General features: G+C 35.4%; 2 protein-coding genes and 1 long non-coding RNA gene across 10 annotated transcripts in view; 1 reads left to right on the top strand and 2 right to left on the bottom strand.

Annotated features, from left to right (window-relative positions):
• LOC130907033 (tumor necrosis factor receptor superfamily member 14-like) overlaps positions 1–2,751 on the bottom strand; it is a 42,764-nt gene extending 40,013 nt beyond the window's left edge. Inside the window, exons 1-3 of one of the 4 annotated variants that reach the window (XM_057821881.1) lie at positions 2,650–2,750; positions 1,971–2,075; positions 384–439 (exon numbers count right to left, since the gene is read on the bottom strand). The gene's annotated coding sequence lies outside the window, so the exon portion shown is untranslated. Of the gene's footprint in view, positions 1–383; positions 440–1,970; positions 2,076–2,649 lie in introns of all 4 variants that reach the window. The other 3 variants (XM_057821898.1, XM_057821873.1, XM_057821890.1) reach the window with 3 other exon arrangements.
• On the top strand, positions 1,909–14,568 carry LOC130907073 (uncharacterized). Its single transcript, XR_009061408.1, has 3 exons — positions 1,909–2,049; positions 2,144–2,236; positions 10,140–14,568. It is a non-coding gene; the product is annotated as an uncharacterized LOC130907073 (long non-coding RNA).
• The window catches only part of dnase1l1 (deoxyribonuclease I-like 1), a 35,272-nt gene continuing 24,890 nt past the window's right edge, over positions 4,583–14,964 (bottom strand). For all 5 annotated transcript variants that reach the window (XM_057821854.1, XM_057821843.1, XM_057821825.1 and 2 more), the window contains 2 exons: positions 14,521–14,617; positions 4,583–10,282 (listed from right to left, as the gene is read on the bottom strand). In XM_057821854.1, the coding sequence (XP_057677837.1) occupies positions 10,172–10,282; positions 14,521–14,617 (208 nt within the window). In that variant the 3' untranslated portion in view covers positions 4,583–10,171. The remainder of the gene's footprint in view (positions 10,283–14,520; positions 14,618–14,964) is intronic.

Below are 14,964 nucleotides of genomic sequence, written 5' to 3'. Positions count from 1 at the left end.
TCAATGCCAAGCTTGGCTGCACGTCGGCCGTGAATGATAACGACAGGAGATTGTAAGTCCATCTAACTAACTAATGACATGTTTATTGAAGTTGCTAAGCCTGTCGCGATATGCAATGATTCCATTTATCGCATGGTAAATAAAAATGAGGGCGGTCATTTTCACGGCTGCGTTTTATCGTTGCGCACGCGTGCGTGCGTACATTTGTGCGTGCGTACATTTGTGCGTGCGTGCTGATGGCATATGAAACTCCAGTTCTTTTCTGTCATCAACACGCTGTAGAATTAAAGTTCAGACATACAAAATAAGAAAACACATCTATATTAAACACTATATACGTTAGCATTGTTACATTGAAGTGAATGGGAAAAAAGAAGACCTACTTTAGCCGGCTATAAAACAGGCAGCCTTGTCCAAAACTTGAAGTTAAAAGGTGGCACTTCAAACATGAAAAATCGCTGGTTAACAGCATTTGCAAAAGGACAAAAAATCTATTACTGACACCACATGCAATGACAAAAAGTGATTTTTTTGTGGACTGCAAAGCATAAATTAGCGGTTTAGCGAGCGTACTTCCGGTGAACATTTCAAAATAAAAGCATGTCATGTTCGTCATATAAATAACGATTTCTGGAGTTAATCCCACATACTTCAGATTCTACACTAAGAATACCTTTAAAATGACACCCTTTATGAAAAATCTGGCAATGAATAATTATTATAATACTTTTATATATAGTACTACAGTATACTATAATATTAATGCTAGGTATTTTTTTAAGAATTGTTTTGAATCATGTTGGAAAGGTGAAGTCAGTGTTCTGAATCTGTTTACATTCCATTCTTTTGCACAAGTTAATTCTATCAGCATTTGAACTCATTGTTTGTGTTTTATTATTGTTATTTATCTGTTTATTTTTACTTTAATAAAGAATTTAAGTGTTCCAAAATGTTTTTGTGAATTGATAAGCGTCAACAAAAATTTCATTGCTAAATTAGTAAAAAAAAAAAAAAAAATGTTTTTGTGAATTGATAAGCGTCTCAAAATTTAATTGCTAAATTAGTAAAAAAAAAAAAAAAAAAAAAAATTAAAAGATTAGTCGACTAATCGTAAAAATAGTCGGCTGATTAATCGGGAGAAAATTAGTCATTTGGGACAGCCCTAAAATTGAATGCGACAATGCATGAGTGGGTCGTGCAGCGCATGCGTTAAATGTGTTAAATATTGTAACGTGATAAATGTAAAAAAATATTAATTCTCGCCGTTAACGCGATAAATTTGATAACCCTACCTTAAGCTTAAACTAAAGACTTTGGAAGAGTAACACATTATGTCAGTAACGCTAAATACAATTAGAAAACGATTTAATTCAAAAATATATATACCGGTATATTAAAAAAAGGCATGTCCGATATTTTTTTGCCGATTCCGATACTTTGAAAATGATGTGATCGGACCCGATCGATCGGGACATCTCTATTATAAACCATCACAATCAACTTCATTTTCGACCTCGAATTGAATTTTAGAAAATTTTGCTGTTTTTGTAAAGAAAAAAAGCTCTAATTTGTTTTTGGTAACGCCTCCTCTGTCACCAGTTAACTTTTCCGTTCCAATAGCACCTTATTTAACATGACATGGTTACAAGCAAGGTGTCAGGTGGTGACCATGTTATTTACAACAACAACAACAAAAAAAACTTTTTCAACATATAGACTTAATCCACAAAGTTAAATACACTACTCTCGATATGTTTTAATCATTGATTTATTTTTAACACACACAAAAAAAACTACCTAAACTTTTCCGAACACCAGGGGGTGCTGCAGCACCGCACATCCCGCACCACTGGCCTTAGCTCATCTGCATAATGCAATGTGTTTGGGATGATTACTCATGGCTAAGACGTGTGTGTGTGCTTGTGTGAGTGTACTATATCTGTGGAGCCTGTGAAAAGAAGAATCTTTACCTGTCCCAATGCAGTGTGTGCACCCTTCTTGCTTATGCCACATCCTCCTCCTACTCCCATGAGTGTAATTTTTTCAGAGGTGGATAAATCATCTTTAATGTCCACCTGAAATCAGAGGGAGGGGCAGTCAGGGAACTTGTCTTGACATTGACTTTCTGCGTTGTGGTCGTCAGTCAGAACAGCGGGCGATTGGCACCACCGTACCAAGGCGTCGGAGACAACAGCCTGTTCGGAATGAGTCACCGGAACCACAGATATGCGTGTTGGTAATGTACTGTACACTAGTACTCCCACCGATTCGGCACGAGCCATAGATGTGCGTTTTGGTTACCTACATTACTACCAAACCATCTCAAAATGACGATACATATTCGAATTAATCATAAAAAAATACAGTACTTTTAAAGTTTTCAAATATTTCTTTCGCAAACTTTTGTGTACACTATTTGGTGTTTCGTAAAATCATAGAAAAGGCTTGCTCAGTCATCAAGTTGAACTCGTTTAGCTGATTCGAAGTTCGAATCATACATAGAACTTGCATGACGCATGTATTTTTCTTTGTCCGTCGACAGCAGTTGTGATATGGCATGCGTAACACCTCATATACGAAATGTACTTTTGACTAAACATTAGCCATCTAAAAAATTAAATACAACGTGGCAAAATGCTAATAACTTACGTTTTTTTCCTCTGAAATATTTGACACGAGAGTAGTTCTTTTTAACTTTCGTTTTTTATATGCTGTACCACGTAACAAGGTGTGTACGCTAAGGATTGGCGTATCGATACTTTGATATTGATACTCATAGCCTACTCATTTGGTATCAATTTTATTAAAGTATAATTAATATCAATTTAAAATGTAAAAAATGGGAGCGGATGCATAGGTTTCAACTGTTTTTGGTAGTTTAGTATGGCGCATAACCCCCGTACCAAATGGAAGATTGGACTGATCCGTACCACATGACCAGGAAAACGAGAAGGTTTTTGAATGTCAAGCACAGCAATGGCTAGAGGCTAGAGATGGGCGATACCAGTGATTTTGGATTCGATCCGATACCAAGTAATACCAAGGCCAAATATTGCTATCCCGATCCGATATCGATTCCGGTAGTTCATATTCTCTCTCTTTCTATATATATACAGTATAACAACCCTGCAGTGTTCTCAGCCGTTCTGACGATATCTAATGTACAACCACATCAAGCACTCAAAAACTATTAAGTCTCTTTGTGTCAAATATGCTTTGCAATGGAAAACTGCTGCTTTTAATAACGAGCAAAGCAGTTTCCCTCAAACTCACAAACCAATCCATCAACAACAAACTCTGATTAGTCTGTCTCACTCTTTAACCATGACCCTTAAATTCATATGCACAGAACATTTCCCTGCTACACGTTGTATTTGATCAAATTTCAATCTACCTAAATTAGATATTTTTGATCTAATTAAAGGACGAATTAATAGTACCATGTTACCGCCCTCAGATGGCAGATCACTAAAACAAATCCAATAATCAATAGTCACTTGCTGTTTATGAATTTTATTTTACTAACACAATTTTCAAACAGATTTTGAAAATAAAAAAATAAATAAATAAAAATAAATAAATAAAAAACAGATCTTGAAATAATTGAAACAGACCTTTTAACAAAATAAAATTAAGTAGCAACAAAACATAAGAAATCAAGCATTTAATTGTTTGTAACATAAAAAAAATATGGAAAAACATTTCATGAAAAAATAAAAATATGAAACATAAATTCACTAGAAATAATAATAAATTAAGACAAAATAATAAGGTTAAGGAAGAAATTAGGCGTGAGGGGGTGGAGGATAAGCATGCTGTTCAACACAGGATAGGGACGTGAATGGGGGCGGGAGCACACGCCGGTGCACTGCTTATGTGTCTGCACTGCCTACATGCGTGTAGAATGCGAAAGGGAAAAGTAGTACAAAAAGTGCACAAAAATATACCCAAAAATTGACAAAGAAAATATAATATATTAATTCCAGATATCGATACTTTTGCTTGGGGATCGATACCTAAAATTTAACGCGCTGGATCGAAATATCGATATTTTGGTATCGATCCGCCCATCCTGTGAGACAAACTGCAGCAAAGACGTAGTCACCGGAGTCCTGCACAATCCGGAGTCCGCCAAAAGAGTGCAAAAAGTCCAGGTACACACTGTTAACTGCCAGTGCAGTAATAAGGACAATGCCTGTATTGTGTCTAGTTACTGAATTCTTAAATATTATGATCACAATCTAATTTTAACATTTCACACTTCAGGTAAATAGGATAAAAGTAATTGTAATGCAAAACTTACATTAAAATGTAAATTTGTGAATAATTTGGCAAAATATTTGATTTTATAATAGTGGTAATACTATATGTGTAATTGTAATAGTGATCTTTTTTATTTTGATTTTGATGATGAGCCAATGGAAGATAAAATTATTTCATGCGATACCAGGGGAATCAAGAGTGCAAGAATGAAATAAATTGAAATTGAAGCATTTTGATGTAACATTTATTCAGTTATATGATTGTGTATTTATAATATTAAAAAATAAATTCATATTATTTGCAAATAATAAAATTGAGTTTTATTTTTGTTTCATATTTCACGCTATATACAACGTTGTAAGATTAGTCACCAATTTGTAAGGGCACACATCACTATTTGGAAGATTGCCAACGGCCTTGGGTTGACAGGTATGAAAATTTTCTGCACGGAGGCAGCTCAAGAGCAACAACAAACAATATGGTTACAATGCGAGTTCTTTGCTCAGTCTAAATCTGCAGCTAACTTTTTCTCGCTGAGCGCTATTATAAACCATCATAATCAACTTCATTTTCGACCTCAAATTTTAGAAAATTTCGCTTTTTTTGTAAAGAAAAAAAAGCTCTAATTTGTTTTTGTTAACGCCTCCTCTGTCGGCAGTTAACTTTTCCGTTCCAATAGCACCTTATTTAACGTGACATGGTTACAAGATATGTGTCAGGCGGTGACCATGTTATTTACAAAAAAAACCTTTTTCAACATATAGACTTAATCCACAAAGTTAAATAGGCTACTCTCGATTAGGCGTGTGCCAGTTAACGGTTTACCATGGTGTGAAAACATCGCGGTTTCAAAACCACTAAAATTTTCGGTCATACCGTAGTACAGTATTCGCTATTTTTCATGTGCCAAAAATGAGGCCAGAAGTGGCTTGGCGCGGAGGCGCTCACCCCTTCCACTGTTATTTGCTGTGTTTGTCAATGACGCTATTCTGCTAAACAGCCAGCGAACCCAAAAACAAACACTCCAAATGATTATATGATTGTGCATTTATTTGTTTAATTTTTGCACTCCTGATCCTCCATAAGGTCCGGCATATCCAGCATATTGTTCAGGTCAGGCTTGTCATCCACCAAACACACCCACCAAAGTGTTTTTTCATCAGTCGGCTGACTAGATCATACCATAAGTGATACCGGTGATTTTTCAGACCATCATACTTCGTCAAGAGTAGCATACTCATATGCTTGAGTAGCATTGTTCACACAATAAAGGGACAGAGAAGCCCTAGTACAAATGACTATACGTAAAATGTGTAGCTCAAAGAATTTAAATATGCAAATCAGGAATTTCTTAGAACTATGATAACAAAGAAAACAAAGTTTTAACACATACAGATACAACCCCTAGCAAAAAGTATGGAATCACCGGTCTCCAACGAGCACTTACTCAGACATTTTATAATATAGAACAAACTCAGATAAAAAGCTTGAAAAAATAACGAATTAGTTCAAAAATGCAACTTTTTAGCCTTTACAAACACTAAAAGAAATGAATAAAAAACATTGTGGTGGTCAGTAAATGTTAATTTTATAGAGCAAGTGCAGGGAAATATATATGGAATCACTCCATTCTGAGGAAAAAAGTATGGAATCATGAGAAACAAACAAAGAAATAACAATCACAACTAGGGTTGTTCCGATCATGTTTTTTTGCTCCCGATCCGATCCCGATCGTTTTAGTTTGAGTATCTGCCGATCCTGATATTTCCCGATCCGATTGCTTTTTTTTGCTCCCGATTCAATTCCAATCATTGCCGATAATTTTTCCCGATCATATACATTTTGGCAATGCATTAAGAAAAAAATGAATAAAACTCGGACGCATATATACATTCAACTGTACTGTACTGTATTTGTTTATTATGACAATAAATCCTCAAGATGGCATTTACATTATTAACATTCTTTCTGTGAGCGGGATCCACGTATAGAAAGACTTGTAATTCTTAAAAGATAAATGTGACTTTGTATATTGTGACTAAATATTGCCATCTAGTGTATTTGTTGAGCTTTCAGTAAATGATATTGTAGCCATTTAACTGTTCTGCCCAAATGCATGATGGGAAGTGCAACCATGACTGTGCGTAGTGCCACCAATTGATATATCTTCTCTGCGTTGGGAAATAACATAGGGTGTAAAGAAAAAGATCAACTAATACCTTTCTTCCCCACATTGCTTGCTCACGATATTTCTAATTGATGAGAAAGGGATTTTAAGGCTTTAGCCAATTAAAAAAAGGCTCCAAAGACTGCCAAAATTCACTCTACTCGTTTTACGCTGCCTTTTAGCTCTATATATGGGTAAATCTGCGCCATTTTAGATTGAAGGCGACAATGCGTGAGTGGGTCGTGCAGCGCATGCGTTAATTGCGTTAAATATTTTAACGTGATTAATTTTTTTTTAATTAATTACTGCCGTTAACGCGATAAATTTGATAACCCTACTTTAAGCCAAAACTAAAGACTCTGGATGAGTGTAAGACATTTTGTTTGTAACGTTAAATACAATTAGAAAATGATTTAATTTAAAAAAATATATATATATATATATATATTAAAAAAAGGCATGTCCGATATTTTTTTGCCGATTCCGATACTTTGAAAATGACGTGATCGGACCTGATCGATCACAACACATCTCTAGTATTTAGTAGCACCACCTCTGGCTTTTATGACAGCTTGCAGTCGCTGAGGCATGGACTTGATGAGTATTCTTCATCAATTTGGTGCCAACTCTCTTTCACTGCAGTTGCCAGATCATCCTTGCAGCCTTGCTGTGGACCATTTTTTCCATTTCCACCGCAGGTTATCAATAGAGTTGAGCTCTGAGGTATTTGCAGGCCTTGACATTGACTGGATGAGTCTTTCTCCAAGGAATTTTGCTGTAACAGTTTTAGCTCTGTGGCATGATGTATTGTCATCTTGGGAAATGACAACACATTTTCAATTGAAGGGATAAGGAAGCTGTCTAAAATTTCAATGTAAACTTGTAAGCATTTATTGAAGATTTAACCACATCCATCTCCCCAGTGCCTTTGCCTGACATGCAGCCCCATATCATCAAGGACTGAGGGAATTTTGATGTCTTCTTCAGGCAGTCATCTTAATAAATCTCACTGGAACAGCACCAAACAAAAGTTCCAGCATCATCACCTTGTCCAATGCAGATTCTTGACTCTTGACAAGGTTTTTATCCGAGTTTGTTCTATATGATAAAATGTCTGAGTGAGTGCTCATCCAAGACTGGTGATTCCATACTTTTTGCTAGGGGTTGTAAGATGGCACTGCATGCGAGCGCAGCCATTATGTGACAAATGTGACATTAGTCACACCACACAAGTGCAGCACAGATACTGGTACACTTAAAACAGGAGTGATTAGCACATCCGCCTCATGGGATTGACCTCTGATTTCAGGATTGTGAAGCGGATGTACTAATCTGTCATCCACATTGCTACCTCACACACAGCTAAAAATAAAATTTTACCTGCAAAAAGTAACCGCTTGGGCGCTGCTCTCAAGCATCCGTGCGAAAACACATCTCAGTGCTCTGGGATCTTGACTTCCCTCATCTGATTCATGTTGAGGGGTAGATCACAGATACGTATCTGTTCGGGGGCCCTTGTGTCACACCATATCTCATTATTTAAGCTATATGATTGGCCCAGGAGTCATGAGCTTGGGTAATAGCACTGATAAAAGTGCGTGATCAAAGATGCAATGCGCTCGCCCTTGTGCCTGATCAAAAATGCTTACCATCAACCTACAAAATGCATACACTACATACAAAAAAGATGTAGACTATTTTTTAATTAAAAGCTGAGACAGGGGCAACAAAACAAAACAACAAAAATCAGCTATATAGTTTATTCATTTGTTTACATACATTGTATATAAACACAAACACATACAGTGGTACCTCTACATGCAAAGTTCATTCGTTCCAGGACCTTGTTTGTAAGTCGAAATGGTCGTATGTCGAGCAGGATTTTCCCATAAGAATACATTTTTAATTCCATTAATTTGTTCCACAGCCCAAAAACCTACACTAAGTCCTTAATAAATACTGCTGGCACTATTGCAAATAGCGATTACACAGGGCAAAACAAATAAATTATGAATAAAAATCGGAATAATAAAAGAATAATAGTAATAATAATTCCTGTAATAATGTATCGAATCGGGTTTTAATGTGGCGGATGTGTTTTGCGTTGTGTATCTGAACGCACCGCGTGGCTGACTTGACAGAATGATGTTTTACCGTATTGGCCCGAATATAAGACGGTGTTTTTTGCATTGAAATAAGACTGAAAAAGTGGGGGTCGTCTTATATTCGCGGTCTAGACGTTATACCCATCCACAACGCTAGATGGCGCCAGATATCATTGAAGCAATGTTTTATCATTACAGATCTCAGCGGCTCTCAAGTTTAACTAGTTTGCATAATTTTATTGCAATGTTTTTCCTTATTCAGATTTGTTTCAAGACTACAGTTACAGTTAGACTTCACTTTGATGGTTAATGCAGTTATTGCAATATTGTTGTTTTATCACAATAGATTGGTTTATTTACATTTCAAAAACCAGAAGCCATTCATTTACGAATGTGATTGTACTTTAGTTTACATATTTAAATGTTCAGATATTAAGATTTGAATGAGCCAAAATAACATGCTTTTTCTCTCAAATATATTGTTATAATCATTTGTTTCAGATGGACTGTAATTATTTTCTGTATAAAAATTAATTTGGTGTTCAAAAAGTATTTTTTCAAACTTGAGTCTTGAAAAAGAGGTAACCGTCTTATATTCAGGCCAATACGGTACTTGCACTTTTCATGTCCTGTCGATAGCCTCAGCTGCATCGGACAGTAGGCGTGTTGTGTTGCACAAGTTCTGAAATAAATGATTAAAAACCTGACGAAGCTCGCGGTTTCTTTGGCGATGTTACTACAATAATAATTGTCACTTTAACTTATAAAGACTGGCGAACGGAGGTCGGAGGAATACCATTGAGAGGGTAGACATTCTACGGCCGTATTGTCGAGCCAGTTCACGGACGCGGACACCACGCTCATATTTTTCTATCATTTCCATCTTCATTTCAATAGTAAGCCTCACCTTTTTCCCTTTTTTCAACACCTGCACTAACATTCTTGGAACCCATGTTGATTTCTCTCACATGAAAATCCGCCGTGCGTCCGTGTTGCGGGAAAGCAAACTGCGGCGCTGTCATAAATCGTCGTATTTCGAGCATGTCATTGGATGTAGAAACAAATGGCGAGTCAAATTCTACGTCTGATGTCAAAAAGATCATCGTGCGTATGTCGAGGTACCACTGCATTTGCTTTGAGCATCAAAAACACAAACTTTCAACATGAAAGATAATGCGTGCACAATTGACGTCTTTGGTGAATAATTAAATCCTGAAAGTTGTAAGGTAATGTACAGCCTTGAACTAACACATCTGAACAAATAAAATGACTTTTACACAAAGGTTTTAACCATAGAAAAAAAAACCGCAATGCCCTGCTATTGTAATATATATAATTATAAAGCTTGCCAAGTGTAAATTGCAGACTGGAACTGAAAATTTTAACTAAAACTCTGAATAGTAGACTATGGTATAATATATAATATTTCTGTCTGATACCAAAAGCCAGTGTCACACTGAGAAAGTCCATATCTTGTAATACATTATGATCAAAGTTTTGAAAAAAAAAAAAAAAAAATACACTTCAAGCGCTGATACCATGGCAAGAGATTTTTTGAGGTTAGAGTTTGGTGTTTTACCTGACAATGTTTTTTTTTTTAATAGCCTCCGAGAGGATCCCCTTCCAACACTACGTTTCATCTGAGGATGAATATAAGAAATGACACCAGGAAGAGACTGAAGCACATTTTTGATGCGTTGTTCTTCAGCAGGACCTCAATGGGGTAATGGTCACTCACCTTGCACGCCTGATTAAAAAATAAAAAAAAATATGTTAGTGTGATTCAATTGTTATTTTTACATATGTGTCCTCTGTGCGTGTGCACTTCTTGCCTAAAGTCAGCTTGGATAGGTAGCCGCATACTTGCAACAGAAACAGAAATGAACAGAAAACGTTTAAAGGGACATTTTCCTCTCTTGAAGAGCTGTGGTATGACTAGGTGGTGCAGTGGCCAATACATAACACAATAACATTATTATTGTTATAAAAATAACCGATAGCATGATTATGTGATAGAAATCTCACGCGTTTTCATTTAGCACTCCGAACCCTCGCACATACCTGTCAAGTTGTACGGTTTCGGCGTAATTTGTACAAGTGAGCACTGATTTTTAAATGTGTACGACGTACGTTCAAAATCTGTACGTTTTTCGTGCATTACGTTTTTTTTTTCTCCATTCGTATTTTGCCACCGTTTCGGCAATGAGAGAATGCGCGTTACTATGCGTTACTACGTTGGTTGAATGACGCGAGAAAAGTCAGAGACATGGAGAGAGAGAAGAGTGTTTGTTGTGACGCTGTAGCAAACGCGATGCTAGGCTAGGTGGCTCCAATATTTCCTGACTGTAGCCGACAGCCTACAATCTACGCCTAGATGTCACATGCATATAGAGCTACATGCGAAATGACAGACTCGGAGGCGTTAGTAAACAGCCGCCATTTTAGAGCAGTAAACTTCTCAGAAAGGCTCTGTTGTAGTGAACCTTCCTAGCGAGCCTAACTAACTTTTCATCTAAAATACTCATAAATCGGCAAAATCTTGACTTGAATCTATCTTTAAATGATGAAACAGTTTTAAAACTTTCACATGTCGAAAGTAGACTGAAGGGAACTAATGCAAAAACGGGAGCACAAAAACGGAACACAATTTACCCGCAACTATTGCTGATCACTTCTCAGAATTAGCAAAAGAAATGTTCCCTGACTCAAAGATTGCATCAGTACCGGTAAGTTAATTTTATCAATTGACCTATTTAATTTATAGTTGGACACACTAACGAACTACCTTCAAGTCAAGCTGAATTGCGAGCTGAAGTGCCATGAAGTGCAGCCATCAAAAGACATGATTGAAATTGCCAAAAGTGCTACATACAATTATAACAAAAGTCACTGTTAAATTTTAGTAATCATGATGTAGCTGAAGATATTGTTCTTTGATCGCACCAGGTTATTTGTTACAATGTTACCAATAAATTCATATTATTTTTAAAATCGAGTTTTATTTTTATTTCATATTGCACTCTATATACAACGTTGTAAGATTAGTCACCAATTTGTAAGGGCATATGTCACTATTTGTAAGATTGCCAACAGCCTCGGGTTGACAGGTATGCTAGCACCGCCCACAAATGCAAGTCTGTGACGTCATTTTGCTACTGTAAAAAAGGTCAATTGCTGTTTAGGATTCAGAGGAAAACAGTTTACAAAGAAAGTTGGAAAGAAAGGGGTATAATTTATTTTTCGGATTTGTTTTAAAGTAATGGTAATGTGTATTCAGAAGCAAATTTTATGAAAGCGAAATCGTTGCCATTAAGATTTAAAGAATTTAATTGTGTTGTAAAGGCTATTCCTCTGTGTCTACTCAAAATGATGAAGTGACATCTTTCATATAAAAAATTAAGATTCAAATGCCATCTCGGTCTCTCACAATTGGATGAATTTGTGTACTAGATAGAAAATGTACAAACAAGCATATTAGGAATACCCTTCATAGTTATTATGAAATTTCTCCTACAGGGAAATTCTTTTGAAATTATTGATGATATTAACTGGCGTAAAGCTTGGTTGTACCCCTTTCAATTTGTCATTTCAAGTAAATTATAAGACCTTCATATTCAAAATACTGCACAACATTTATCCTTGTAATTGCAAAAGTGCCAAAATCACCTTCACTGATGATAAATGTTCTTTTTCTATGTCTGTACCTGAGACAAAAATGTATTTATTATATTTTTGTTCTACGTCATCTATTTTGAAAGGATTTCAAAAAGTGTATCCGTGAAAGAAGAAAGCATTCAATTGTTATTGGCCAAACAGTAATAATTGTAAATGTTTAATCTGATGTTATTGTCCTTTAGTATTAATCTTGTTGTTACTCCTCGCTAAGTTTTCAAATGTTTCTTGTAGCATTTAATTGTAATTCAAATGCTCTTTAATTTATGAATAACAAAAAAAACATTGTTGTAAATTGCAATATATTTGAGAGCTTTCTTTAAATGGCCTTGAGTAATGTCTTTTTTTTCTTTTTTGTGGAACTGTCTTGTGTCATTATGAGGAGTTCAAAGTGACTTATTTTTTTCTCTCTTAGAGTATTTTTCTTGAACTATAATGCACAATATTGTATTTCTGTATTGTCTGTTTTGCATTGTGTGATTGTAATTGTTTAAATAATAATTTATTTATTTTTAATTCTTGTTCAGGGTAGGTTGGTTAAGTCTATCTAACGGCAATGTAGAATCTTCCAAGTAACTGATATGTCAATTGTAATTCCCTTTTTTTTTTTTTTTTTTTTTTGTAAAGTCTAGTTTTTGTACCAGATTCCAACTGTATTTTACTTCAACTTTTTTTTTAATATAATGCATAATGACTGCATCATTAGAACAATACACTGTTTGGTAGTTACTACTGCACTCAGGTCATTTTATCTTACATGTATATACATATATATATATATATATACATATATATATATATTAGGGCTGTCAAACGATTAAAATTTTGAATCGAGTTAATTACAGCTTAAAAATGAATTAATCGTAATTAATTGCAATTAAAGCTATCTATAAAATATCCCATATTTTTCTGTAAATTATTGTTGGAATGGAAAGATAAGGCACAAGACGGATATATACATTCAACATAGTGTACATAAGTACTGTATTTGTTTATTATAACAATAAATCCACAAGATAGCATTAACACTATTAACATTCTTTCTGTTAAAGGGATCCACGGATAGAAAGACTTGTAGTTCTTAAAAGATAAATGTTAGTACAAGTTATAGTAATTTTATTTTAAAACCCCTCTTAATGTTTTCGTTTTAATAAAATTAGTAAAATTTTCAATAAAAAAATAAACTAGTAGATCGCCGTTGTTGACGTCGCCGAGCGGTGACGTCAACAACGGCGATCCCTGCTGTTCTTCCACTGTGTCTTGACCTATGTAAGGTAGTGATTGAAATACTCCGCAAGGTGTCAATGGCGAGTTTTAAATTACTTAGAAATCAAGCCAATGAGTTTGTTTTGTCCCTCGACTGACGTTGTAATTCCCATCCATTTTACTTCATTCATTTGAGTGCTGGCTTCACAACGTACGAGACCTCTGATAGTTTGTATATTGTGACTAAATATTGCCATCCAGTGTATTTGTTGAGTTAAACTAAATGTTTGAATAGAGTTTGACCAAAGTCTGAGTAAGTTTTATGTGTATTTTGCATAGCTATTTTTATTGGGAATGCCAGTTCTCTTTGCATTGAGTGCTTTTCTTTTTGTGAACATCATTTTTTATGAGAGATAGGAATATTATTTCTGTTGTGCTTTCACTAAATGATATTTATGTTTGTTGTGAAGGAGTTGCCAAAGCTTATGCCAATAAACGGCGCGGTCCAATAAACACCTGTGTCCACTCGCCTTTCTCTGCCTCTTAGCTCTCAATGTGCAAATAATGGCGTCATTGTAATCTGTTTGAGGCAAGCGGGTCATTCCGCGAATGCGTTGAATGCGTCAAATATTTTAACATGATTAAAAAATTAATTACCGCCCGTTAACGCGATAAATCTGACAGCGCTAATATACAGTATATATACAGTATTTTTTTTTTTTTTTTGGGTGCATTTTTACTTGACATCGACATCTACATGCAAATTAGTTTACTTATTGTTTGCTGCTGATGTTTTTACTTTGCCATTTGTTACCTAATTAAGGTGGTAATATTGGTTTATTTGCTATCATAGCTCTCTCTTGTGATCATTTAGGCATGTCGGTCCTTATTTAAACGGCCACAGATACCGATAATTGTCTGTAGGTCACTTCGGTTGGTGCATGTTATTTTTAAGTTGATCTCTTGTAGGCTGGGCCCAAAAACTTTCGTTAAACTTGTTTTTTGTGACTTTATTAAACTGATTTTTTTTTCCTAAGTTGAAAAAACAGTGTCCTTATGCATGTTTGGTCCATTAAAATGCAGTCACCGAAATATGCCACTTTTTACCTCTTCCTCAGTGAGATGATATTCCACTTGAAAGTTAAATGGCTTGGCTGAAGAGGGTACAACTGCATTGGAAAATGTTTCACCATGTACAACCATCCTGATGAAACACAAAGGAAATTACACGGACTTACATAACAACCATAATGGTATTTAATTGGGCTGGGACAATCCGCTTTTGTCACGATCCGATCCGTACCCCGATACCTGTGTGGCGAGCCGATACGTATTGCGATACTTCAACTATGGCAAGATATTACCTTTTAAAATGTATAAAAACACAGAGACTTGTATATCCGTTTAAACTAGATGCCATTTGACTTTTTTTTCTTTTTACATAGAAAAGTGCGTTAACTGTTGCTGTGCAAAATAGAACAAAAACTATTTAAACACTTTACATTTTATGCTGAGTCCTGATCTGATTCTGAGAAAAAAATGTTTAAAAAA

Source organism: Corythoichthys intestinalis, chromosome 2 (genome assembly GCF_030265065.1).
Source record: "Corythoichthys intestinalis isolate RoL2023-P3 chromosome 2, ASM3026506v1, whole genome shotgun sequence".
In the NCBI taxonomy this organism is placed as follows: Eukaryota; Metazoa; Chordata; class Actinopteri; order Syngnathiformes; family Syngnathidae; genus Corythoichthys; species Corythoichthys intestinalis.
The sequence above is the reverse complement of the archived record's forward strand: the minus strand, read 5'-3'. Positions and strand labels throughout refer to the sequence as shown.